Source organism: Schistocerca serialis, chromosome 1, assembly GCF_023864345.2.
Source record: "Schistocerca serialis cubense isolate TAMUIC-IGC-003099 chromosome 1, iqSchSeri2.2, whole genome shotgun sequence".
NCBI lineage: Eukaryota > Metazoa > Arthropoda > Insecta > Orthoptera > Acrididae > Schistocerca > Schistocerca serialis.
Window position 1 is genome coordinate 67,215,300 of NC_064638.1, and position 26,939 is coordinate 67,242,238.

Sequence of the window (26,939 nt, forward strand, 5' to 3'; positions counted from 1 at the left end):
TGATGATACGGCAGGGTCTCTACAGCAAGTGACAGCTGGTGCATTGTTATGATGCAGTATTGGCATTTGAAACAGAGATGACGGACGGAGCGTGTGATGTAGTCTGCTGGCAGTTCTGGTTGGGGTGACCTGGGCACTTGTGGTGAGTGCAGCATGGGCAGCTGAGTCGGCTGGCTTGACAAGATGGTGTGGGGCTGCCTCGAATGTGGGGGTACAATGACAGCTGGCATCATGCATGCATCATGGGGATGAGGTTTGGTTGATTTTTGGTTTGTGGGGTGCTCAACTGCATGGTAATCAGTGCCTGTACAAAGTCCCAGTTCTTACAAGCCCAATTTTTTCACAATCCAATCTAGCCACTGTCACAAATGATGGTGATTATGATGATGATGATGAAATAATGAGGACAACACAAACACCCAGTCCTCGGGCAAACAAAATCCCCAACCCAGCTAGGAATCGAACCCAAGAACCCATGATCCAGAGGCAGCAATGCTAGCCACTAGACCACAAGCTGCAGACCATGCATCATGGGTAGTCACAGCTGGGCTCTGGCTGACTGGTGGCAGAGAAGCATCATCTGTTAACAGGTCTTGCACTGAGTTGAAGAAGTGAATGATGGTAGGTGCAGTCAAGATGTAAGCTGACTTGAGCCGGTCAATTGACACTTTGGTCAACTTCCTGTTGCACTCAATCTTGAGCGTTCTCTTGCCATGGCTGATGACACAGTGTGGCCCCGAGTATGGCAGCCAAAGTGTTGGCTACACCACGTCAGTAAGCAGCATGATGTGTGTACAGTGCTTTGGTGGTGCCATGCTGCATCAGTATCTGCAGGAAGGGGTGAACCATGTAGGACACAGACGTTCTGCCAGTGGAGGGACTGATGCATCACAGGGTGGCCGTACCTTCTCCATAAAATCACCAAGGATGATGAGAAATCATCTCTAGACTAGGTCGGCATGCAAAATGCTGATCTCTTCTTTCAGTGTTACTCACAGGCCAAGAAGCACCAGTGGGAATACTTACTCAGGCGGCATCATGACAAGTTAGCGAGGCTTCTATTGTTCAATGGAACCATTCAACCATGCTGTAATTCTGTGTAAGTGCATGCCACACAATTGGGCAACTTGTGTCAACAGCGCACAGTGAAATGGGTGACCAAAGTCCGTTTTGACGTGACTGGGGCACCCAAAGTGTGCCACCTAGATGTTGATGAAGGTTGTAGCAAGGTCTTAGTGATGATGCCTCCTAATGGATGTTGGCTCCAGTGATGTTTCCTAATGGATGTTGGCTCCAGGCAGTGTGTGAAGGGATTTACCATCATCAGCACCTAACGCTTGCATTGCGACAGAGGGAGTGGGCCTACCTTGCCCACACGGACATGTGCAAGATGTATTGCATCTAGAAATGTGCCGATGGGTGCATAGGTGTACCCCTCAACTTCAGAGCGCTGGCATATAGTGTAGATGCATGCTCATTGATGGCAAATGAAACTTGCAACTACTGTTGCTGGTCAAACTGTCCATTCGTATGAATGGACACAGGCAGACAGTGTTTGTTGGTATTGAGGATCACCCGTGGCTAAACATGCCTTGATGCATGGCCAACACATCTTGGCACAGTGTTACACCGTCCGGGTTATCTGCATACTTCCTACTGACACAAACCTATCAGAACTCCGGAGATGGGAACTTGCCATTCAATATATTCTCTCTTCCCGTTACCCACCAGGCCTCAACCTCCGCTAATTTCTAGTTGCCGCCCCTCGTACGTCACTTGTCATTCAACAACATCTTTGCCTCTGTACTTCCGCCTCGACTGACATCTCTGCCCAACCTCTTTGCATTTACATATGTCTGCCCGTGTCTGTATATGTTCAGATGGATATGTGTGTGTGTGTGTGTGTGTGTGTGTGTGTGTGTGTGTGTGTGTGTGTGTGTGTGTGTGTGTGTGAGTGTATACCTGTCCTTTTTCCCCCCTAAGGTAAGTCTTTCTGCTCCCGGGACTGGAATGAATCCTTACCATCTCCCTTGAAACCCACATCCTTTTGTCTTTCCCTCTCCTTCCCTCTTTTCTGACGAAGCAACCTTGGTTGCAAAAGCTTGAAATTTGTGTGTGTGTGTTTGTGTGTTTTTTGTCTCTATTAACATACCATTGCTTTCGTTTGGTAAGTTACAGCATCTTTGTTTTTTGTACATATTTTTCCCACGTTGACTGTTTCCCTCTATTATTTACATTCATATTGTAAATTAATTTGTATGTCTATTTGTACTCTAAACATCATCATATAACTATTTTTTTCTCCAAAATGAAAATGAGATATACAGATTGATTTAGCAATTCCTACCCACCACCTTTTATACATTACAAACATTGAAATTCTACTATAGAATAGAAGGAGTTGTCAAGGAGAAACTTTTTCTATTTATTTTCAAATTTTACCTTGCTGTCTGTTAGACATTTTATATCACTGGGTAAGTGGTCAAAAATTTTTGTTACAGCATTGTGCACCCCTTTCTGTGATAAAGACAACCTTAATGTTGAGTAATGAATGTCATTTTTTCTTCTAGTGTTGTAGTTATTTGCCTCATTGTTTATTTTGAACTGTAGTGGATTATTTACAACAAACTTCATAAGGGAATAAATATACTGTGAAGCAGTAGCCAGAATGCCTAACTCTTTAAGCGGATGTCTACAAGATGATCATGGGTGAGCACCACATACTATTCTTACAGCATATTTTTTGGGCAATGAAGGCCTTCTTTCTTAATGATGAGTTACTCCAGAACATTTTTTCATATGAAATTACTGAATGAAAATAAGCAAAATATGTCGCCTTATTGATTGCTCTCTCCCCAAAATTTTCTATGATTCTATGTGCAGCTGTGGCTGAACTGAGTTGTTTTAGGCATTCCAAAATGTATTTTTTTCCAATTTAAATTCTCATTAATAAGGACACCTAAGAATTCTGAAGTTTCCACCCTATGTATTATTTCATCATCGTGTGTTACACTTATCACTGGTGCAGTACCCCTAGAGGTGCAGAATGGAATATGATGCATCTTTGTGAAATTCAGGGTGAGACCATTTGCAGAAAACCAGTCAATGATACTTTTGAGAACTTTGTTCATCATTCCTTCCATTTCTCTATGTACACTGGGAGTAATTACAATACTGGTTTCATCTGCGAAAAAGAACTAATTCTGCTTGTTGTACATTAGACAGTAGATCATTTACATGTGTGAGAAACAGTAGTGGACCTAAGATTGAGCCTTGGTGAACCCCATACATGATTTCTCCCCAGTCAAAATTATGTCCCGATTCTGTTGGTTGAATTACTACTAAGTACAACTTTCTGCATTCTTTTGGTTTGATATAACATGATCCATTGGTTGGCTATACCGTCAATTCCCATAAAACTTCAATTTATTTAGGAGTATACTATGATTCACACGATCAAATGCCTTGGATAAGTCACAGAAAATACCTACCAGTGCTATTTTGTTATTTAATGCTTGTAATATCTGGTGTGTGAACATGTAAATGCCATTTTCAGTAGAGTAACCCTTCTGAAACCCACACTGTGATTCGTTGAGGATATTATTGTTGCCAAGGTAAGATACTATTCTAGAACTTATGACATTCTCAAAAATTATGGAAAATGATGTCAGCACTTAAACAGGTTGGTAGTTACTAATGTCTCTCTTATTACCTTTCTTAAAGAGGGCTTTAACAACGGCATATTTTAGTCTTGTCTTGTATTAGTGGTGCATTACATATTTTGGACAATACCGGACTTCTTATATGGGAACAAATCTTTAGTAATCTATTAGAAACACCATCAAAACCAGAAGAGCTTTTACTCTTGAGAGAATGTATGACCCTCTTAATTTCAGAAGTAGAAGTTGGTGGTATAATCAAATGATGTAATTTTATGAGCGTTACTTCTTCAACATGTTGTTGTGATTTTTCTCTTGAACTGTTGGTCCCTATGCTTTCTACTATGTTTAACAAATGGCTATTAAATACATTTTTTATCTGTGAATTGTCATTTATAACCCTTCCATTCAATTCAATAGTAATGTTATCCTCTTCTGTGGTTTGTTGTCCTGTCTCTTGCTTCACTACAGTCCATATTGACTTAACTCTGTTGACAGATGCACTGATTTCTGAGTTATGTGCATGTTTTTTTGATTTTTTAATAACCCTTCTTAGTCAGTATGAGCAGTTTTTGTAGTGCACAACTACTAAAGGGTCTCTATTTGTTCTTGCCAAAAGACACATTTCCCTTTTCCTTTCACAAGATAATTTAATCACATGGTTTTTTTACATCACTGTTTAATGTCCCTTCCATTTAACTTATACAGAAAGCTATTTTTATATAGTGATATGAATTTATCATGGAATAGATGAAATTTTATATTGGCATTTGGTTCTTTATTATATTGGCATTTGGTTATTTATAAATTTCATCCAAGGTTGTTTTTTATAAACTACTCTTAATAAAATTTGTCCTGTAGTCATTAATAATTCTAACTGACTTCCGCTGAGATGTATCCACACTGTAAGGACTGTAAGGCACTATGTCATTTATCCTGTCTAACTGTGCCTATGATCAGAGAAATGATTTGTTTCTGGGTAAACAGTTATTTTCTGGCTTTGTGCCTCATCAAAGAAAACATTATCGATTAGGAACCTACTGTCTTTATCCCCCTGTGTTGGAAAGTTAACTATTGAGAGCAAATTGTAGGATCCAAATAAAGTTTCCAGATCATTTTTCCTATCATAATCCTTTATAAAATCTACATTGAAGTCACCATAGGTGATTAGTTGCTTGCTGATGTCTGACAGACAGCACAGTAAGGAATCCAGGTTCCTCATAAATAATTCAAAATTTCCCAGTGGGGATCTATATACTGTTACAATTAAAAGCGAACTGTTTTTCAGCATTAATTTACAAGCACAGACTTCTATGTGCTGATCACTACAAAATCTATGTGTGTCAATGCTTTTGACACTGTGTTCTGTCTTAATATATATAACAACTTCACCTTTTCCCATCTTACTTCTGCATGAGTAAGATGCTAGACTGCAATCTTTTATATAACACTTATGTAATGCTCTGGTTATGTGGTGCTCAGATAGGCACAAGATGTCTATCTTTTCCCTCTAAATTTTGCAAGCAGGTAGACGCTCTTCTACCTTATGAGAATTTATTTCAGTTAGCAGTAATCTGCTCAACTCAGAGTTAACACAGCTCACAGCAGGTTATGGTGCTGCAGGGCCTCGATGAAACATTTGTGTGTGTAGTTGCTACTCCTATTTTATCCAAGTCACCCCAAATGTTGTAATTACTGTTCTTAGCCAGGTTATTTCCTGCTCTACCTACTATAATAACTTGATCCTCTTTGCCAAAACCTTTGCACAATTTTTCTATGTCCTCTGTCACGTGACTAAGACGTGCTAGGCTTCACAATACTTGTGACCTGGTACCCTGCTCCTAACTCTTCCTGTACCGTCTGGCCTACACCCCTCCCATAGCTACTACCTAGCAACAACACTCTTTTCTTCGTACTCTTGTTTGGTACCGACCTACACAGAGTTTCTTCGGTAGAGGCCTGCTGCACCCTACTGTAACCTACAGCTGTATGAGGCTCTTCCCCTCCTACTTCAAGTAACAAGCCAAATTTATTTAATATTGATAGTTCAAATGTAGAAGCAGTTGATGAGCTGTCCCCCTTTTGTCCATTGCTTGTTACCTTTACCCAGTCCCACAATCGGTTTCCCCTTTAAATCTATCTAGTTCCAATTTTGCATGATCTAATTCATCCTGAAGGGCACAAATCTTTGCCTCCTGTTCAGTGATTCTCGTGTCTTTTTTGCAGAGCCTACAATTCCTTGGGAGAGCCTCATTGAGTCCCCCACTACATTAACTCAGTGAAATTCAAATCCACAGTCTATACAAACCACTCCCTCTTTGACTGTCCTACAGCAACATCCACACTTACCAAAGATTGCAAGACAGATCACATGCTTAAAAACAGAATTAAATCACTTAACATGCTTCACACTACACAAATGTTTGTTATTTATGAGCAACAAAAACTGGGCTTACCATTTAGTGCTTCAGGTGTTGTACAAAAAGTGAAAAGTTATTTATTTTTTCTTCAATTGAAACTTCCAGGTTGAGAGGCCGTGGTCAATGTATAAAATTTCCACCCAACGTTTCATCTCCATCTGCGGGAGACATCTTCTGAGGTCATCTGGCTATGACCTCAGAAGATGTCTCCCACAGATGGACATGAAACGTTAGGTGGAAATTTTATACATCAACCATGGCCTCTCAACCCAGACGTTTCAACTGAAGATAACAAAGGCTGTGAAAGCCTACATTGCATGATTATTTACTTTTGCTTACAACACAACACAACACTTAAATTTAGTATCTGTTAAATAATGTAATCACAACTGAATGGACTTTACTGTATGCCCACTGTATGTAAACAAAGACTAGTTCAAAAGTTTCTAAATACAATAACTTTGCACTGTTTATGTGACGAGACAAACGAAAACAAAGAACTGTGTTTACACTATATGAACTTTTTACTTATTTCTGAACTGGACTAACAACAAAAACTGTACTTCACTGAAACAGTTCAGTAACTGACAGTATACAATAATGTAAACAAAGCTTATGCCAAAATTCACATCTATGAAATGTTTTCTTTTTCCGAAACATATGCAAATAAAATTGAAACCTTCAATATATGGCTTACAATAGGTACTAATTTACTTATCTATGATAGAATATTGCCTTAATTAACACTTATCTTTACACAATCTCTGAATGGGCACAACTCGTACACCCAATCAGCCAAGTCCACAATGGCATCCTGCTGCATTTCTGATTGTGCGGCAATGTCCACATGCACACAACAGTGAGTTCACAACCATGTCAAACCATGCGGCGCTTTGCAAGTGGTGCAGGAAGTGAGATGGCCTCTTGTCACCGTATTCCTCTCAGTGCAGCATCTGATGCACCCATTGTTCCAGCAACGATGGAATTCGCCAGATTAACTCCTCTTGTCATTTATATAAAGCCTGTGTTGGTGGGGCAGCGATTATGTCCTGAAATTTGGCCACATGGCCTTGATCTAGCTGGCTCATAATTTATCTGAATGTGATGAGAGCACAGGTGATTTTGTTGCTTGGGAAAACAATCACCACTTGCCTGAACAACATGGTCGGGTCACGAGGCCACAAGAGCAGTACCCTAACCAACACCCTTCCTGGGTGCATGGAATTTTTCCTCAGCTTGTTACAGGTGGGCAGAGACCGTGCAAGTGGAGAGTGCCTGTAGCTCAATCTCCAGCCTCTGGTTGTGCACTAGTAGTTCATCTGTTGTCTTTTGCCTACTGTCTATTGCCTTTTGCAGTTTTTCCAAAGTTGTCATCTTGCTTTAGCATGTAGTTCTCAATGCTGTGTTCACAAACAAATCACTGTTCGTATGCAAGGACATATTAGGTCACTTGTGGTTTCGCATCACGCACACTGATGGAAGCACAGTGTATTTGCTTATAAAAATTATTTCCAGATAAACTAATTACACTATTATCATCAGTAATTGGGAAATCACACTGTGATTAATATAACTTTATGAATCACTGCTTGAACAAGAAAGTAGTTGATTTTTATAACAGTTGTGTAGGGTGCTATTAATGCAACAAGATCAAATTAAGAGCAAAATTATTTATTGCTAGGAATGGCACAAAAACAAGTGGAATGGTTTCACCTTGCTCCATTACATCACCCCTGTTGAGTTATACAGATAAACATTGAAAAATATTTAACTGGAAAATCCAGTGTAAAAGAAAAATTAATTGCTCCTTCACTTTTTATAGTCAGAATTTAATAACTGATCACAAAAAGTTGAAATTAATAATAACATATAGCACACAACTTTGTTTACAAACAACATAGATTAAATGGTGAATACAAAGCTGACCATTGTTCTATAAAAATATAATACAAAAACTTTTCTCTTGATAAGTATTAGTGTAGGAAACAAAACTTATTTCACCTTCACTTTCTTTATTCAGGTCTGAAGGGCTACACTGTGCCAAATTGTACTCAGAACAGTTATTATTATAGTGAATTAATACTTACACAAATGGCACTGAATTTACTATCTGAACAATCTTTCTCTACTCCCATTGTACAAATTTCCAATGTTTTTATATTCTCACAGTTTCCATTCCAATAATGTTTTTCAATAGTTTTGTGGTCTTTCATATTTTGCCTTACCTCAAATTTTACCATATATAATTTTTAGCTGAAAGGGATTTGTTATTTTGTGCAAAATTTCATCATTACCATGTTGATTTTTACTTTTGTTAATTCTCTTTATTGCTAATATTGTTATACACACAGATTAAAAATATGTAAGTTATTTTATTGCTGTCTTTTTACAACAAAACTGCAGATATATTTTCCTCACACTCTCAGATAACTCACATCCCTACACCAACTTGTATAGAAGTAGTTACATTATAATGAAATGAATCCATTTTCTGAACAAATTCAGTTTTAACATCAGCAGTACTACTGCTCATTTTAAATTGTAAACTACTGATGTCACTTTTGAAATGACTGCAAATTTGTGATTGGTTTCTTTCATCTCTGATATACAACTGTTAAATTCACTTTTAAGATCATTACTATTTTAAGTGAATGATGTCTTTTCTCATTTCTTATATATTCTTTGTGGTACTCTCCATCAATTTTATTGTCTATTTTCAAATCATGTTCCCCGTCACTCATTTAGTCATTAGTTATAAAATGCTTTTGGGAATGAAATAATTGACTAATCGATGCAATGTCTCTTCATTTTCTCTTGCTCTTTATTGTTTCCTGTTCTGCTTTGTTCCCTAATGTTTACACACGTATATTTTATGGCTATGTACAATACAGTGGAATTTATAAGGCTGTTAGTCCATGTAAGTGTATTATATACAGATGATAGTGTCCCTACATAATTAGTGACACTGAACAAGAAATTGTGTTCTTGCGGATGGGTTATCTGCTGGGATTCACACAGATACATGGCTACCACACACAACCTACTGCACACATTGACAATACCATCCGTAAGATGGCAATGCATACATGGAACACCAGTGTAAAAAATTCCACTATATTGTACATAGCCACAAAATACATGTGTGTGTAAACATTAGCAAACAAAACAGAACAGGAAGCAAAAAAGAGCAGTGAACATGAGAATATAAAGACACACTGCACTTTTCAAGGTATTGATAATGTCTGGGTTGCCTTCCATCCCTGTCAAGTGTGGAGAATTTGGGATGAAGGGGAATTTGAACCTGACCCAGCAGCCAGCCTCTGTTTGGATGGTTGGGCATGATGGACACATAACTGAAGTAGATGACACAGCTCTGGTTCTGTGGAATGGTGGTGGGATGGAGTGTCATCGGTAGGAGACAGAAGGAGGAGTGGCTGCATTAGTGTGAGGTGTTATTTCCCCTGATGTCATCATGATCACGTTGCCATCAGAAGTTGGTGGTAAAGTCTGGGTGGGCTTAAGCTTGCCAATCAAAACTTTGGTCTTGTGTAGTTGTTCTGGCACAGTCCAACAGACCTATGATGGAACCACCATACTAAGGTTGGCATGAGTATGTCACACATCATTGTGTGAGTGGCCATGCCCCGTAGCTTGACAATCCACTGTGTTTCTGAGGACACAACTGCCTGAGAACCACATTGCACTGTGGGGTGTTGGTAAGCCCATCTAACGTATTGCAGACCCCTTGTAATTTGAAGCCTGTTGCCATCAGATTACCTTCTAATACACTGTTCTCCTCACGTAATTTGGTGGTATCACTTGACTGTATCATACACTAAGCTGTTCAAAACAGAAGTACTTCAGTTGTCTACCCTGTGAGGGATGTGTGTTATCGAGTGATCCTTTACAATGGGAAGATTGTGACCAGAGTCAGAATGTTTCAGGTGATCATTCTGAAAATTCATTGTCAAAGTGGCTGAACAAGCTGAACAATGTCAGTTAACACAAAAGTCCACTTGCAATGATCAGCGAGACCAATGTCGAACACCAAAGTAACTGTAATTGCGTTTATGGAATTGTTAACTGCCATTAAGGATTCTGGCTGGCAGCATGGTGATGTCTAATCCCATATTCATTAAAAACACTCAGTCTGAAGAGTGGTCGGTGACAAACAGTGTTTGTGCTGTAGTGTAGTGTAGTCATGTTAGTGGTGACTGTGTTATTATAATACTGCAGCCTTTAGCACAATGAGTAGTCCTATGGGGGTTGTGAATCATAGAGTATTGATTGGTCTTCTGTGGTAGGCATTGTAGATGAATGTCATTCTGTGTTGTGCCTGAACCAGAATGCATTTTAACATTCAGATGTGAACTTGTTATTTTCCTCTTTGTAGCCTTAAAACCTAAACATCTGTGATACCAGCAATTAACTGCCTGAGGTAGCTCATTACTGCAAGACTTGTGCAGAAGAGCATGGTGTGTATGTGCTACTCTATGAAGCTGATTGTGTCCCTACACACTTAATAACATAAACACATTTTTTTCTGTTGTTTGCTGCTATGATAATGATTTCAACTCATACGACCAACCAGGTTTGTTGATATCAATTTGGTTCCCTATTGGCTATGGTCTATTCTAATATTACAGTGACATATCCAAGTTTCGATTGGCTGATTGCTTCAGCTATGGCTGCCACCTCCTCAGTTGTCCAATGGCTGATTTTAAACATGCCACCATCCTTGTACAGTTTTTATAATGTTACTTAAAATCCGTCTTGATTGCAAATTTTTAATTCATATGACCAGCTTCGGTTAATTCAGAACCATCTTCAGATCTGATATTTATCAGATCTGAAGATGGTCCTGAATGAACCGAAACCGCTCATATGAATAAAAAATTTGCAATCAAGACGGATTTTAAGTAACATTATAAAATCACTGATTGCTGTTATCCCATAAGACATTATGTCTGTTTTTGCAAAGCTTGTACAGTTTGTCTGCAAACCATAAAATTTACACTTATTTCCATTTACTGTATTTGTCCATGCACTCTTCAATCTTACCACAGTATGTAGTCACTTTGTTTAATAAATAGTAGTTTCTTGCTTCAATATGTATAACTGAATCTGCATAAAAGTCTGATGTCACTGTCCATATATTTTCACTACTATTGTGGATAATTTCTTTTTGTGATCCTCATCCAACAGGCACCAGATGTTAAGTTACTGACCTGGATTTTACCTCGGTAGTAGCACTGTTATTCATGAGTGTCTTGGCTCTTGCAGTAATTTGGTTTAGTGATCAGTTTGTTAAATGATGAACACAATACTGTATATGAGACTTCCTGGTATATTAAAACTGTGTGCCGGACCAAGAGTCAGACTCAGGAACTTTTCCTTTCACGTCCATGTGGTCTACTGACTGAGCCTTTCTCTTTCCCAGCCAAGTTGTTTCATTCTGAAATTGATGTGTAAGTTGTGATCTTTTCACATTTTTCAACCACAGTCATTTAAAGATGATCAGAATGCAATAAATAATTTTAACAGTTCATATATCACAGTAGAGCACCAACAATGCAAATGTAGTGCCAGAGTGGCAACATTTTATAGTACTCTTTCACTGTGAAGATACATCTATCAAACAACAAGACATAGATTTCAGTTTATTTATTTGCATTGTCTTTGCATGGAGCCATCACAGTGATGGCTTTTGCAAGTATTAGAAATACTTGTATCATAATAATTATACTTACAACATATGTTACATATAGCAGTTGATGCTTCTCATACACATTTTGTACACATTACATTACGGCTGATATGCTACTGGTTCATGTTGCAGACAGTATTTTGAAATTTGTGGAGTGAATTTAATTATTTTTCTATAGAAAGGATTTTAATTTTGTGTTTAAATCAGTTACTACTTATACAGCAACTGCACTTAGTCACTGTTTAGTCTGTATTGTTTGTACACAATATAACTTATTATGTGAAGCTTAAGCAGGCCAACCCACACAATAAATCTTTACATCTTACACATAGTATTGTACAGTTTAACTATTGGATATATAAATTCTCACATGCTGAGGCCATTGTGGAGCAACCTTGGTGATATTCTTTCATTAATAAAAACAGTCGTGCTGAAGTGACAGCGGAAGCTTTATTGATGTGTGTCACTTTTTTGAGGCATCTTCAGAATCTCTGCATGGGAAAAATACATAAAACACAGTCTAATGTATGGTCCTATCTAGAATGAGAAAGTGGTAAATTTTTTTTTTAAATACTTTGTAAAAGCCAGAGTGAAGGGGGACTCACAATTAGGAACTGTGGTTAATGCATTAGTCATGACTGATACCATATGAATAAAATCCTAAATCTATTATTGTACTTTTAATATTACCAGAAAAGGAAGCAAATTATGGGACACAAAAATGTAGTAAGCAAAACAGCAAGTCTGTTTAACTATGAACTAGATATTTAGAAAAAAGGTAAAATTATGAGTATTATTTTATAGATATTCATACTTCCACGGGAGTTCAAAGAGCTCACCAAAAATAGATAACAAAGAAATTTTCTATATCAAATAGTTAGTAACTTAACAATGTCATCTATAAAAAGTGGGCATTTTTAAAACCAGAAAAATCATGGCTAGAAAACTATCATACTGCATTTTAGAAATAAGCATCACTTAAGGTTCAAACTTTCTGGAACATGAGGTCTTTGATTATGATAATTTTTGGAATAAGTTGGTATTAGAGAAAGTAAGATTTATGAGAGAATAGGAAATTGAGTGCTTTCAGATGTGGTGTATCACTTTAACAACAAACATCCATTTGCCCATTAAGAACTTCGCCTCAATGTGTTACAAATCTTAAATCATGTAATTTCCCTATGAAATATTTTTCAGATAAAATAATTAGACAATTGTCATCAGTAATTGGGAAATTACACCATGATTTATAAAAGTTAATGAAGCCATGCTTGATATAATAAAGTAGCTAATTTGTGTGACAGTTCTATGCGTGTTAATCATGAAATAAAATCAAATGAAGAACAATTATTGCACTGCCAGGAGTGATACAAAAACTAAAAAATTGGTTCGAACTTGCTCTCTAACATGTTTACTTTCAATTATCAGTACAGTTGTGTACCAATATTGTATTCTGTTTCCACAACTACCATGCAGAACCATTAATGTTTCGCTTTTTTCTTTCCATCCAGATGGCTGGTACAATTTGAAACTATTTCACAGGAAGTCATTGTTGTATACCTCTGATTAAGAGAAAGTTGTTAGCTTGTATCCCATGTAGAAGCATTCTTCAGCCAACAAACTACACTAGCATTAGTACTAGTGGATTCATAAGAAAAAGAATATGTATTATAGATCATCTGTAAATGCAATAAACAACAGATTATTTTAGCAGCATGTGTGCAGGATAGTTTCCCTCACTGCTACAGTCATTCTGAATTTTTCTCCCTGTAACACAGTTTCTGAGCTGATAAGTGGAAACTACTTTACTAAATAATAGCTCTCACTGTTGTAACAGGTTTGAGATGTGATAATATCTTTTGTACTGCTTTGTCTTTCTAAGACAGCCCATTTCTCTTTGTCACCCCTATTTCTTTTTACTTAAACTGATCTCCCATAAGTTTATCTTGCATATAATTAGTATAATTAGAATGTTTTAGTTATACAGCAATAATAAAGAAACTTCCAGTGAATATTGAACTTCTGGATCCAAAAATTGATGAATCTATGTAAAACCACCGAAAATAAAAAAATGGACATAAATGACACTCAGAACTCTAGGTCAAGAGGAACTTACAAGGTAGAGGAGATAATGAAAATAATTCCATGACACAGAAAAGATTTGGATGCAGTTTTAATCTCTTATTTCAGCTACAGTATCCATAAAACAATGATATGCACTAAATGTGTCATATGTAATTTGACATATTTTGCCAATTCATGCAGTAAATTACAGTGGACAATTCTCCTTCATTCCAAAAATTTGTATTGGAGGGGTGTCATGACGCTCACTATCCATACAGCATTCAGATCAAAAAGGCGCAGCATTTCTGTTTACATTAGCCTGGTCAAGAAAACTATTCCCCATAATATTTACTTCATATTACAAATATATCGAGCAATTCACTGCAGTTGTTTAATAAATCTGAAAATAGCACCATAATCTCAAGATCAAAAATAAAATTGTGTGTTGAACACATTTGCTACTCATACTGAAACAAAGAGAAATATGAAACACTATTCTTCATTAAAATGCTTAAAGTTTCAGTGTGGAGCTGTTGCTGATACTGTTGCAAAATTAATGACATTATCTTATTTATGACAGGTAACAGAATTCATTGCATATATAGAAGAACAGGCATCTTATATGAAGACTGATCACGTCCTTGTCACAATGGGAGGAGATTTCCATTATCAGGAAGCTGCATCTTGGTTTGTCAACCTCGACAAGTTAATAAAGTAAGCCACAATTATATCTCAAACAAAATTTGATGATTCTTAACTAAGATAAAATATTTACAACAATAAAAAATTCAGAATAGGATCTAGTGTTCATCTACACAAATTAAAGAGTTCTTTAGGTTATTGAAAAGCAAATTTCATGCTACAGTAGTACATTCTTAAAGCACAAAAATTGGTTGCTATAAAATCTCATTTGATTACACACATTCTTAATATGAAGGCTATGAAATACAATTTAAAACAAAAAAATTAGAAAGGATGATAATGAGCTTATTAAACAATTTTATCTGCAGTTGTACATTATGATGTTAATATGAAAAACAACTACAGTCCTATCATTCATTACAGATAGTTTTTCAGATAAATATCCACTTGAAACATGTCTCTTTATTTAGTTATGTAACCATTTATACAGTAATTTTGTTGTTGGACAACATAGTTGGTAGTCATCTTTGGATAATCATGCTGGCCTGCAGACTCCCTTGTGGACTTTTATTGGTTGAATACCCGAGATTGACAGGTTTCTTAAGACAGTTTTCCTGCTGTGTGATACACTTTTCAGCAGATGTGTGGTCATTGTGTCATCTGAATGGACATGTCCATTTATTTCTGATAATGTAGTACATTTTATTAATAAAGAGATTCACATGCATGGATTTGTTAATTATTTTAGAATGCATTCAGTTTGCTTTTCTTTTTCTATTTAGTTTTATTGATAGCTTTTTGATCAACGCAATAATTCTTGTAATTCTCATGTATGCATAATTTTGCAACAATTTTGCAACACATGAAGAAATTCCAACCAAAGTAATACATATGCGACTTAATGTCTGACAAAATGCACTGTGGACATAAAATGCTCCTAGCACATCTAGGGTTGAGGTGCAGCTGTGAAGGGGATGCCAGATAAAATGGATCAAAAATTAATGGCATAACTGCTGAATCCATAGTTTTTAAAACATGTAATTAAACTCAATTCATGTTTACACTATAAGCCTAGACAGATTCATTCCTTTTCCTATAACTTTATCTCATTTGCTCATTCATATACACTGCAGTATCATAGGGATGTCATCAAATGTACACGTAATTTGATACAGTTAAGAACCTACAGTACATTAAGATTATTGAGCTATATTTCGGTATAGACCTATACATTAAGATACAATAATTTGACTTAGTAATGATATATTACAATATAATAAACACAACAGGGTATACAGAATAACTAGTTATCTGTTTCACTATTCAAATCAGTTTCCAAAATTTTTGAAGACTTGATTCATTCTAGAATAGTATCTGACCTCAGAAACTATAATATCTTCAGTAAGTCATAGTTTGGATTTCAGAAGATTTACTAACTCAGAATGCCATTTATGCATTCTTTCACAAAATTTTACAAACCTTAAATCATGAACTAGTACTGGTAGGTACTTTCTGTGATCTATCTAAGTGGATATTGAACTTCTGGATCCAAAAACTGATGAATCTATGTAAAACCACTGAAAATAAAAAAAATGGACATAAATGTCACTCAGAACTCTAGGTCAAGTGGAATTTATAAGGTACTATGTGACTCACAATATACTTGTAGAAACAATGAGGTTTTATAGAATTTGATGTTATAGCCAACCAATGGATATGTCATATCTAACCAAAAGAACTCAGAAAGTTATACATAACAATTTAACCAATGAAGCAAGGGAGAGTCTTTTAAGTGTATAAATCACTTATGGGGCTCCGCAAAGTTCAGCTGTGGTCCATGGTTATTTTCATGTATGTAAATGTCCTCCCATCTAACATGCAACATGCAGAATTAATTTTTCTGTGGATGACACTAGAACTGGAATCAATCCAAATATATGTATATCAGCAGAAGAAATAGCCAACAAGATTCTAAAAGTATTATTGAGTGGGCTTCTGCAAATGGTCTCACTAGCAATTTCAAAATGATGCAACATATTCCATTCTGCACCTCTTAGAGGTACTACACCAAGGGTACATGTAGCTTACGGTGAGGAAACAATAACTAAGGTGGGAACATCAGAATCATTCATGCTAATATTAATGAGAATTTAAACTGAAAAAAACACACTTTAGAACTCCTAAAACAACTTAGTTCAGCCATGTTTGTACTTTGAATCACGTCAAATCTTGAGAAAAGACAAATCAGCAAGCTGGCATAAGAAAAATGGTTCAAATGGCTCTGAGCACTATGGGACTTAACATCTGAGGTCATCAATCCCCTAGAACTTAGAACTACTTAAACCTAACTAACCTAAGGACGTCACACACATCCATGCCCGAGGCAGGATTCTAACGTGCGACTGTAGCGGTCTCGCGGTTCCAGACTGAAGCGCCAAGAACCACTCGGCCAAAGCTGGTATATTCTGCATATTTTTATCCAGTGGTGTGACATGGAATAATGTTCAATGGTGAATCATCTTTACAGATGAAAGTTTTCATTGCTGCAAAATATGTAGGAATGCTTAGTGTGACAGTAAGATTGATGCAAACACCGTGGATAGTGTTGTACACCTTTATAACAATCACAACTGCAAAAGCACAAAATCAGAATACTAACAGAAATAGGCGCTTAAACCCAAAATAACATCAAAGATTACAAGTATAAAAGAGATGACACATTTCCAAGTTGAAGGCATTTATTATAGTTGATTGTTTGGTTTCCAACCCTTTTTCAAAAATCCGGAGCCCCTTAAACGTCAGGGAACTGGTGTTTTACCACTCACCCTGCACGAGTCCTCAATACTGGTACTTCCAGCAGCTATGGCTGGTATTTGCTGCTTGGGCTGCTGCTGTTGTTGGCAGTCGGTCATGCATGGACTGGAAGAAGGATTCGTGTGCAATGACCAACAGAGCACTGAGGATGTGCACTGGTAGTCATGTTTGTCTTGGCCACTTGTAGGAGTGCCAGTTTAAGATTCTCAATGGAGACCACTTAATCCCAGTTATTGCCCCAAATCTTGAAGTTGTGGGGGCCACATTGCTTAACTGGAAACGGACCCATATAGCACCGTGTAGATGGAGGATGGTCTCACTCATCTTGAAGCCACACATGGGAATTGTTGAACAAGTCCTTATCCATAAAAATGGCTTTATCCTCTAGCAGCTTGGGTAGTGTCAGGTGGAGAAGTGCCATAGTTTCACATATGTGGCACCTAAACTCTGAAAACACCACTGTCACACAGAAGTCCGTTGGTATGTCCAACAGCAATTCTGCTGGTAGCTGCAACATTTTGTCATAGACTCATTGAGCAGGAGTGTGCCCCAGTACTCCTTAAGCGTTGACTTCAGTCCTAGCAGGACCAGCAGTTGGGTGTCTGCTCCTGTATCAATAGTGTACATCAGTGTCACCTTCACAGTACAGCAAAATCTTTCCAACATTCTGTTGCTGGAAGAGTGATAATTAGTTGTATGGATGAAGTTGCACTCACAGATATGATGAAGTTCCTGCAATAATGCTGTTGCATGCTGTCTGCCCTGTCAGTTGCAATACTTTACTGTGCATCAAATCTTGTAATCCATCCACTGAGTACTGTCATGGCAGCTGTTGTGTCAGCGATGTCTGTGACTGGGCATGGCTCCAGCCATATTGTAAAATGATCTACTACAGCCATTTGAGTAAGGTGGGGCCCCTACCAGATCTTGCTGAGGGCATGATGATGTTTCATGTGGGGCTGGTGATGTGTCGCACCACTTTTAATTGTTGACATCTCTCACATTGTTGTGCTTACTTGGGGTTTTCTGTTTCATTCCTGGGCACACCACCATCCTCATCAGCAGTTGCATCATAGCTCTCACTCCCTGGTGTGAAGGGCCAGGAATACCTCTAAATCTGTTTGGTGGAAATTTCTGGGAATGAACATATGTGTTATACTATGTGTGACATTACACCACAGTGTTAAATATCCTACTGACGTTTTTAATGCTTGAGTGTCAGACAAAATCGTCCATTTGCTCATAATTCACATAATTCTGCTGAAGAGTTTGTGCTTGGGCCATGTGGTTCCAGTTCACTGTTTTTACACTCGCACAACACCATTATAAGCAATTGGTCACAATGTTTTTGCTACTGCAAATGTGACAGACATTCTTGGTGAATTGTGAAATAAAATTGGCATGTCTGAGGAGTCTCGGCAAATCTTTTGGAGTTCCCTTGCTGAGGATAGACGTTATTGGTGCATCATCTGCATGAATAGCGAAAGTGCAGCCATCTGTTAAATCTCTGAAGTGATAGATAGCTGCGTGTGCCTCAAAAAGTTCCCTCTATATAGTATTCCAAGCCTTTTGTGCAGGTGTAAGCAACAGGGAATAAGCTGAGAGGCCGCCGAGTGCTGTCAACAAGTTGCTTAAGTATTGTCCCCACACTGGCTGGTGTCCACCATAATGGTTAGTGGCACATTAATCTGAGGGCTTGTGAGCACTACTACCCTCACAGCATACTCCTTTAGTCTGTCAAATACTGCTAACAGCCTGTTGCCCCAAGGAACCTTTTTTACACCAACCACGTATTTGCCTTGAGCAGTTTTTTTAATGGTTCCAACAGTGTTGCTGCCTGGAACAGCTTCTGGCAATAACAATTAATAATTTCAGAAACTGCCTGAAGTCCACAAATGTTGCTGGAAGCAGAATCTGTTGTATGCCTGACACACACTCCATCATTAAAGTTAACTCATCTGCTGGTATGTTAAAACCGAGGAACTTTACTTCATTCTGTCAAAAAAACCACACTTGTCTAAACTGATCATCAAGCCAGCTTCTGGGAGTCATGAAAAACTTGCTGTAAATGAGGTTTGTGTTACTCCTGAGATTTTGAAAAAAATGAGGGTGTCATCGATAAAGCAAAATAAAAATAACATTGATCATTCGTGTAGTCAATTTACTGCCTTTTTGGGTGCAATGTTTGAGTAGTTGCTAGAATGATCACGAGTAAGTTATTTATGTAGTCAGCTAAGCTGATCCCTTATTAATTAGCCTCCATTATCTGATTATTTTGTGCCATATTGATCCTTGCCTTTTTGTGTGTTTTATTTCTTATGCTATCTAATAAAAAATTGGGATTGGTAGTAACTAGGCAATGGCAAACAGTTAGTACTAAATATAACAATGCATAATTGATACCAGACATTGCCTACACATTTTCTATATCTTATCTGCATGACAGAAAGCAGAATTTACCACTTTCATGATCATTACATTGCAATGGGTGTTCTCAGTTTGAAGCCTCAGATATATTGTTTTAAGAAATTCTGTATTTGGTCTTTTGTTGTTCCTTGATATACATTTTTGATCTGTCACTTGCAATGCCATACATCTTTTGCAGATGAGAAAGTATTCATATAAGAAACAGAGTTAGACCCCTTAATGCAAGGGCAACTAATAAATATTTAAAAGTATTATCATTTGTTTCTAGACAAAATGACTATAGACAGATTCTGGAATGACAATAAATTCAGTTCAGTAATTACACAGGGGGCCAGAAGCTAAAAATTTAATCCACTCAAATAATGAATTACAAAAAAAGACAGTGTTCAGTTTTAAGGACTACACATATTGAATTGGAACACCTGTAATCTACAAGTCATGAAGCAACTTGGTTCAGCTTCATTTGCAGTACAAAGGGCGTTCAAAAAGTTTTGCAAAGTCGTCTAATTTTTTTATTTTTTGCAGGAGGAGAATGAAATTTTTTGTAAACATACTTGGAACATTAAGCTATACATTGAGCCTACTCAATGTAGCCTCCATCAGCTGTGACACATCTGGCCCAATGTTCTTTCCATGACGTAAATGCACATTGGTAAAATTCTGCGAATTGACTTTTACACCATCGCTTGACACAGGAAATAAGGTCTTTCTCACTATCAAATGTTTTACCATGCAGATGGGCCTTCAGATGACCAAAGAGGTAAATATCAGACAGAGCCAAGTCCGGACTGTAGGGAGAATGAGGAACAATTTTCCAACCCATTTTCCTGATTTTCTCGTACGTCATAAGGGCTGTATGGGATTTGACATTGTCATGTTGTAGTCTGAGAGCTAACCCTGAAGCTGTGTATTGATGGGTATTGATGGCACTTTGCAGCTTGTCCAATGACAAACAGTAACAGTCCCAGTTAATTGTGGAGCCAGGTTCCAAAATGTTAATGAAAATGACACCACACTGATCCCAGAAGAAGGAGGCCATCACCTTTCAGCCTGCTGTTCATGAAAGTCTTGGTTTCTTCTTCCGAGGGGAACTCGGATGACACTACTCCATAGATTGGGTTTTGCTCTCAGGTTTGGACAAAAACAACCACATTTCATCCTCAGTAATGATGCTGTCAAAACACTATTTTCACTCTTCAGTAAAGGTCATCCTTATCATTTTCATTTCTCTTGTCAATAGTCTAGGCACCCAAGTGCACAGATTTTTCTGTACCCTAGTAACTGTACCAATGATACCACACTACCCATGACAAACACACTGCCCATGACAAACACACTACCCATGACAAACGAGTCATTTCAGCAAGCTGTCGTGTCATCACACATCTGTCATTTTGGATGATTTGATCAATGGTCTCCTTATTCACATCACTCATTGCTGTCGATGGTCTACTGCATCATGGATTGTCCAGTAGAGGGAAATCACCATGTTTAGAGCAACATTTATGCTTTTGGACAAAAAAGTCCTCCTACTGAAACAGAAAACACTCACACATTCAGACAAGCACAACTCACACACACACAGTCAGTCTACTGGCACTGGGGCGTGACTGAACTGTGACTGTGTCTGATACTATCAGCAATTTGGGGTGGCTGGTTGGTGTTTTGGGGGGGGGGGGATGGGGGGTAAGGAGGAGGCATAGTTTAGGGAGGGGAAGGGATAACAGGTAGGAGTGGAGGAGAATGCTATGCTACTGCGGGAGTGTATAGGAATGTGGTGGGGCAAGATATGCTAGTTGATGGCAGGAGGCTATGCTTGAGAGACGGGGGGGGGGGGGGGGGGGGGGGAGAAGAGAGAAGTAGAGAAGGGGAAAAGACTAGTAGTGCAGTAGTGCATTGGTGGGATAGAAGGCATGTGTATTGCTGGAGTGGAAGCAGGGAAGGGCATAGGTAGGTGGAGGACAGGGACTAGCAAAGGCTGAGGCCATAAATGTTACATGAATGAAGGATATATTGCAGGCAGAGTTAATACATACACAAGTTGCTATGGTAGGAAGAATCCACTTGATGCAGTCTGTGATGCAGTCCTTGAAGTGAAGCACATAATGCTGGGCAGTGCGTTCAGCAGGTGGGTGGTACAGCTGCAGTTTGGCAGTGGCTGCTCATGAGGACAGATAGCTTGTTAGTTGCCTTGCCCATGTAGATAGTGGCAACATGGTTGCAGTTACTTTTGAGGATCACATGGCCCACAATGTATCCCCATAAACACTTCAAGAATTTAATGTCTGTACATATGGAGTTAGACACATGCATGTGTATCTATTCAACACCGTATCTCAATGTGTGACATCACTTTTAGGTGTAATTGTGGAGATTAAGTGCATTAAGGAATTCTATGTTGGCTTACTTCCTTCAGAAGACTTGTTGAAAATAATGTATTAATTAAAATATGGGCAATCCAGGATGAAATGTATTATAATTGTGAGAGTCTTTTTGTTGTGCCTATCTGTGACTCGGCATCTCCACTGTATGGTGAGAAGCAGCTTTCTTTCTCACAGTAATGTATTAATTAATTTACACAGACTGGGAACACTGCCTTTGAGTAACTCAGTACCCATCTTTTATATTTTTTTAGCTATATCAGTCTCAAATCACACAAAGTACATCATTAGTACTGCTCTTGAATAAAACATATTTCTTCCACTTTTCAGAGAATTCTCTTGAGGGAATACGATTTGTGTAATGTAAATGATTTTTAATGTACATTTAAGGCATATGAATCAGGAAACAAAATTGTTTTTTGTGCACAGAAAATGTGAGAGCAACAGGAAAACATTTCTGAAGAAAAATGCACATGTGAAAATATTGCTTTTAGGTATGTGAATGAATGGCAGACAGAAGGAAGTAAACTGCATGCATTATACTCAACACCATCATGCTACCTGAAAGCTGTGAATGATGCAAACATAAAATGGGAACTGAAAGAAGATGATTTCTTTCCTTATGCTGGTGATGCTCATGAGTACTGGACAGGATATTTCACATCAAGAGCAACTAGCAAATATTATGAGAGACAAGGAAATAATTTTCTTCAGGTAATTACAAGGACAGCTTGAAGGATAATTCTGATAATTACATCAGTTTTTTTTAAATATTGTAGTAACATTGTTGGTAAGGAAATATGTCTTACATGAAAACTAAATTATTTCAGGTATGCAAACAGCTGTATGCATTAGCAGATGTTGAGGACACATACTATGAGGACTTAGAAAAATTACAAGATATTATGGGAATTTATCAACATCATGATGCCATTACAGGGACAGAAAAACAGAATGTGTGTGATGACTACAATCTCATGCTTTATGATGGATTTCAGCATTGTGGAAAAATTGTCGATAGGGCATTGAAGTAAGTAATGCAATTGTTTGAAATTCATTGTTCAAACAGTGAATGATTTTGGAAGAAAATATATAATCTGGAAGTGACATTACAATAAATGTAGAACAACTGGGGCCTTTGTTATTATGTAAGTACATTTCTGTTTACAGTAAGATATCTGCTGGTGGTGACTCCACACTTTCATTCTCATCATGCCTCCTCAGCAACATAAGCCAGTGTGATATATCTGAGAGTTCATCGAATTTTGTAGTGACTGTGTATAATCCTTTAAGCCAAGCAACATCCTATTATGTCCGTATTCCTGTGCAGGATGGCACATACTCTGTGACAGATGCAAATGGTAAGTAACAATAGGATTATTCTATTTTTATTAAGCAGCAATGGTGGTAGTCTATTATTATTTCACTGATAAACCAAATGGGGCCCAATTATAAATTTCATTTGCTTTCTGACATTTTCTTCTTTATACAGGTCCCCTGGACATCCCCCACCCCCACCACCAGCACATTAGACATTCAAACAATTTACCAGAATATGTGGATCAGGGGTGTAAATTCCACATGACTTTAATGTTTCTATTTAATTTTACCAGAATATAGGCAACTGGTATTGGCCTGTTCAAATTTACATAAACACTTTGTCTGAAACATTAAACAAAAGATGTAAGAGGAGTAAGTGGAGGGGCAGAGCTTTTTTTAAGGCCATTACTTTTCTCTTGATATACACATATAAACTAAGAGAGGAGTACTTCCAATATTTATGAGTGTGAGTTGATTAGCACTGCTCATAATTTATTGTTAGTATACTTCACAGAAATAGCCAACAGTGGTTGCTTCTGCCTGTTAATGTGTTACTGGACTAATTTAATCCTTCTACACTGAAGAAGAATTTCTGAATGTTTAATAATGTGGTGTGTGTGCAACTGAGAGAGAGAGAGAGAGAGAGAGAGAGAGAGAGAGAGAGAGAGCAGGGTGCAGGTGGGGAGGGGAGTTAGATGGAGATAGACTGAACATAATTAACTATAAATTGGTATGAATAAAAATCACGTAAATGGTCAGCATGTTACCACACTTTTCACTGTTTGTGGAATATATGTGAAAGAATGAATGAAGGTCCATGTCTATTACTGGTTTGTCATCTTGGAAGGTCCCAAAAGTTGTGGCTGTTGCACTTAAGAAGTCTTTGTTATGTATGTCTTACGGAGATTTTCAGATAGTTTTACTATTGGTGTTTGCAATAGATATGACCAACTGTCAGAGTCTAGTGGAGAGGAATCTCTAGTAGCTATAGATGTAGGAAGTATGCAGCAGACCTCAGCAGTTACGGTGGCTAGGACAGTTGCAAAGTCTAAAAGAAAGAAGAAGGTTCTGCTGTTAGGTAGTTCTCATGGTAGAGGTGTAGGCCAGCAGTTGCCAGAAGTGTTGGGGAGTGAGTACCAGGTCACCAGCATTGTGAAGCCTAATGCAGGATTGGCTCAGGTGACTGTTAACATAGGGGGGTTATGTAGGGATTTTACTAAAGAGGATCAGGTAGTGATTGTGGATGGGGCTGGTAATACTATTGATAGGGATGGGGAGTATGACATAGATGGTGACCTGGAAAAGATAGCCACTCAGACTGGCAACACGAATGTGCATTTCATGGAACTGTTTCAGCGTTACGATCGGCCTCATCTTAATACAGCCATCAGGCATAATAACATGAGACTTTGGGGTGCGCTGATGACAGAAGGCATGAGAGACATTTCAGTGGTGTCGGTGGAGTCTATCATCAGGACAGGTTTCACTAGACATCACCTGCACCTCAACAGGTATGGAAAGGGGAGGTTGGCAAAGCTTATAGGTGACAGCATAGGTGGGGTTGGTGGGATCACTCATGGGAAAATTCCTGTAGTAGTGGATCTTAGAGCTGTACCTATTTTAGATTGAAGTCAGCTGATAGGTATTCCTGCTTAAGGGAAGTCTCTCTAACAAAGGAACCACTTTTGACAAAGCTTAGGTATCTGATTAATGAGGGAATTAGTATATTTCATCAAAATATACAAGGTATTTGAGATAAAGTTAGTGAACTGCTTATAGATGTTGACTCTGAAATTATTGGTACATCTGAACACTTCTTAAAGAAGGAGATAATTCAGAGGCCTCCTTTACCAGGATACAGGTTGGCTGGCAACTTTTCTAGAGCTCTTTGCAGTGTGGGGGAGTAGCCATGTATGTGAAAAATGGTATCGCATTTGAGTCAATTGATGTTTCAAAGTACTGCACTGAAAAGGTGTTTGAATGTTGTGCAGGTGTGGTTAAATTTAGTGGAGCTAAACTTCTAACTGTTGTTATTTATAGATTCCCAGACTCCGATTTCACAACATTTTTGCTACAGCTAGAGGAGGTTCTTGGTGCACTTTATAGGAAATACAAAAAGTTAGTTATATGTGGTGACTTCAATATTAATTGTATAAGTGATTGTGCAAGAAAAAGGATGCTGGTAGACCTCCTTAATTCATATAATCTTATGCAAACCGTATTCTTTCCAACGAGAGTGCAAGGGAACAGTAGAACAACCATAGACAACATTTTTGTTCATTCCTCATTACTAGAAGGGCATTCTGTTAGCAAAAAGGTGATTGGCCTTTCAGATCATGATGCACAAATTTTAACTCTAAAAGATTTTTGTGCTGCAACACATTTTACACATAGTTATCAACTTCTTAGGAAAGCTGATCCAGTTGCTGTAGAGACCTTTGTAAACCTTATCAAGGAACAAGAGTGGCAAGATGTTTATAGTGCTGATACAGTAAACGATAAATATAATGCTTTCCTCAAGACTTTTCTCATGCTCTTTGAAAATTGCTTTCTTTTAGAACATCAAAATAGGGTACTAGCACAAACAGGCAGCCTGGGTGGCTGACTAGAGGGATAAGAATATCCTGTAGAACAAAGTGGCAATTATATCAAAATGTTAGAAACAGTCAAAATCTAAATACAGCAGCCCAATACAAACAGTACTGTAAGGTGCTTAAAAAAGTTATTAAGAAGGCAAAAAGTATGTGGTATGCAGATAGAATAGCTAAGTCTCAGGATAAAGTTAAAACCATATGGTCAGTCGTAAAGGAAGTGGCTGGTCTGCAGAGACAGGTCGAGGATATAGAATCAGTGCGTAGTGGGAATGTCCATGTTACTGATAAATCGCATATATGTACAGTATTTAATAATCACTTTCTGATTATTGCAGGTGAACTAAATAGAAACCTAGTCCCAACAGGGAATCATGGAGCACTCGTAGAGAAAAGTGTTCTGAGACTGTTACCTGAAATGCTCCTCCATGATACTGACAAGAGGGAGATTGAGTTAATAATTAAATCACTAAAGACCAAGAACTCTCATGGATATGATGGGGTATCTAGCAGAATACTGAAGTATTGTTCTATGTATGTTAGCCCAGTACTTAGCCATATCTGTAACTTTTCCTTTAGGAGTGGTCAGTTTCATGATCGTTTTAAGTACTCGGTAGTGAAGCCACTTAAAAAAAAGGGAGACAGGGATAATGTTGACAATTATAGCCCTATTTCTATGCCATCGGTGTTTGCTAAAGTTATTGAGAGGATTGTATATACAAGGTTACTGAAGCATTTAAATTCACATAATTTGCTGTCAAATGTACAGTTTGGTTTTAGAAATGGTTTAACAACTGAAAATGCTATATTCTCTTTTCTCTGTGAGGATTAAATAAAAGGTCGTGAATGCTAGGTGTTTTCTTTGATTTAATGAAGGCTTTTGAGTGTGTTGACCACAAAATATTATTGCAGAA

At 37.8% G+C, this 26,939-nt stretch overlaps 1 protein-coding gene across 1 annotated transcript in view; it reads left to right on the forward strand.

Annotated features, from left to right (window-relative positions):
- LOC126465924 (lysosomal alpha-mannosidase-like) overlaps positions 1–26,939 on the forward strand; it is a 137,779-nt gene that overhangs the window by 27,209 nt on the left and 83,631 nt on the right. Inside the window, exons 7-10 of the mRNA XM_050096386.1 lie at positions 14,431–14,564; positions 22,609–22,828; positions 22,945–23,144; positions 23,285–23,475. Of these exons, the coding sequence (XP_049952343.1) occupies positions 14,431–14,564; positions 22,609–22,828; positions 22,945–23,144; positions 23,285–23,475 (745 nt within the window). The remainder of the gene's footprint in view (positions 1–14,430; positions 14,565–22,608; positions 22,829–22,944; positions 23,145–23,284; positions 23,476–26,939) is intronic.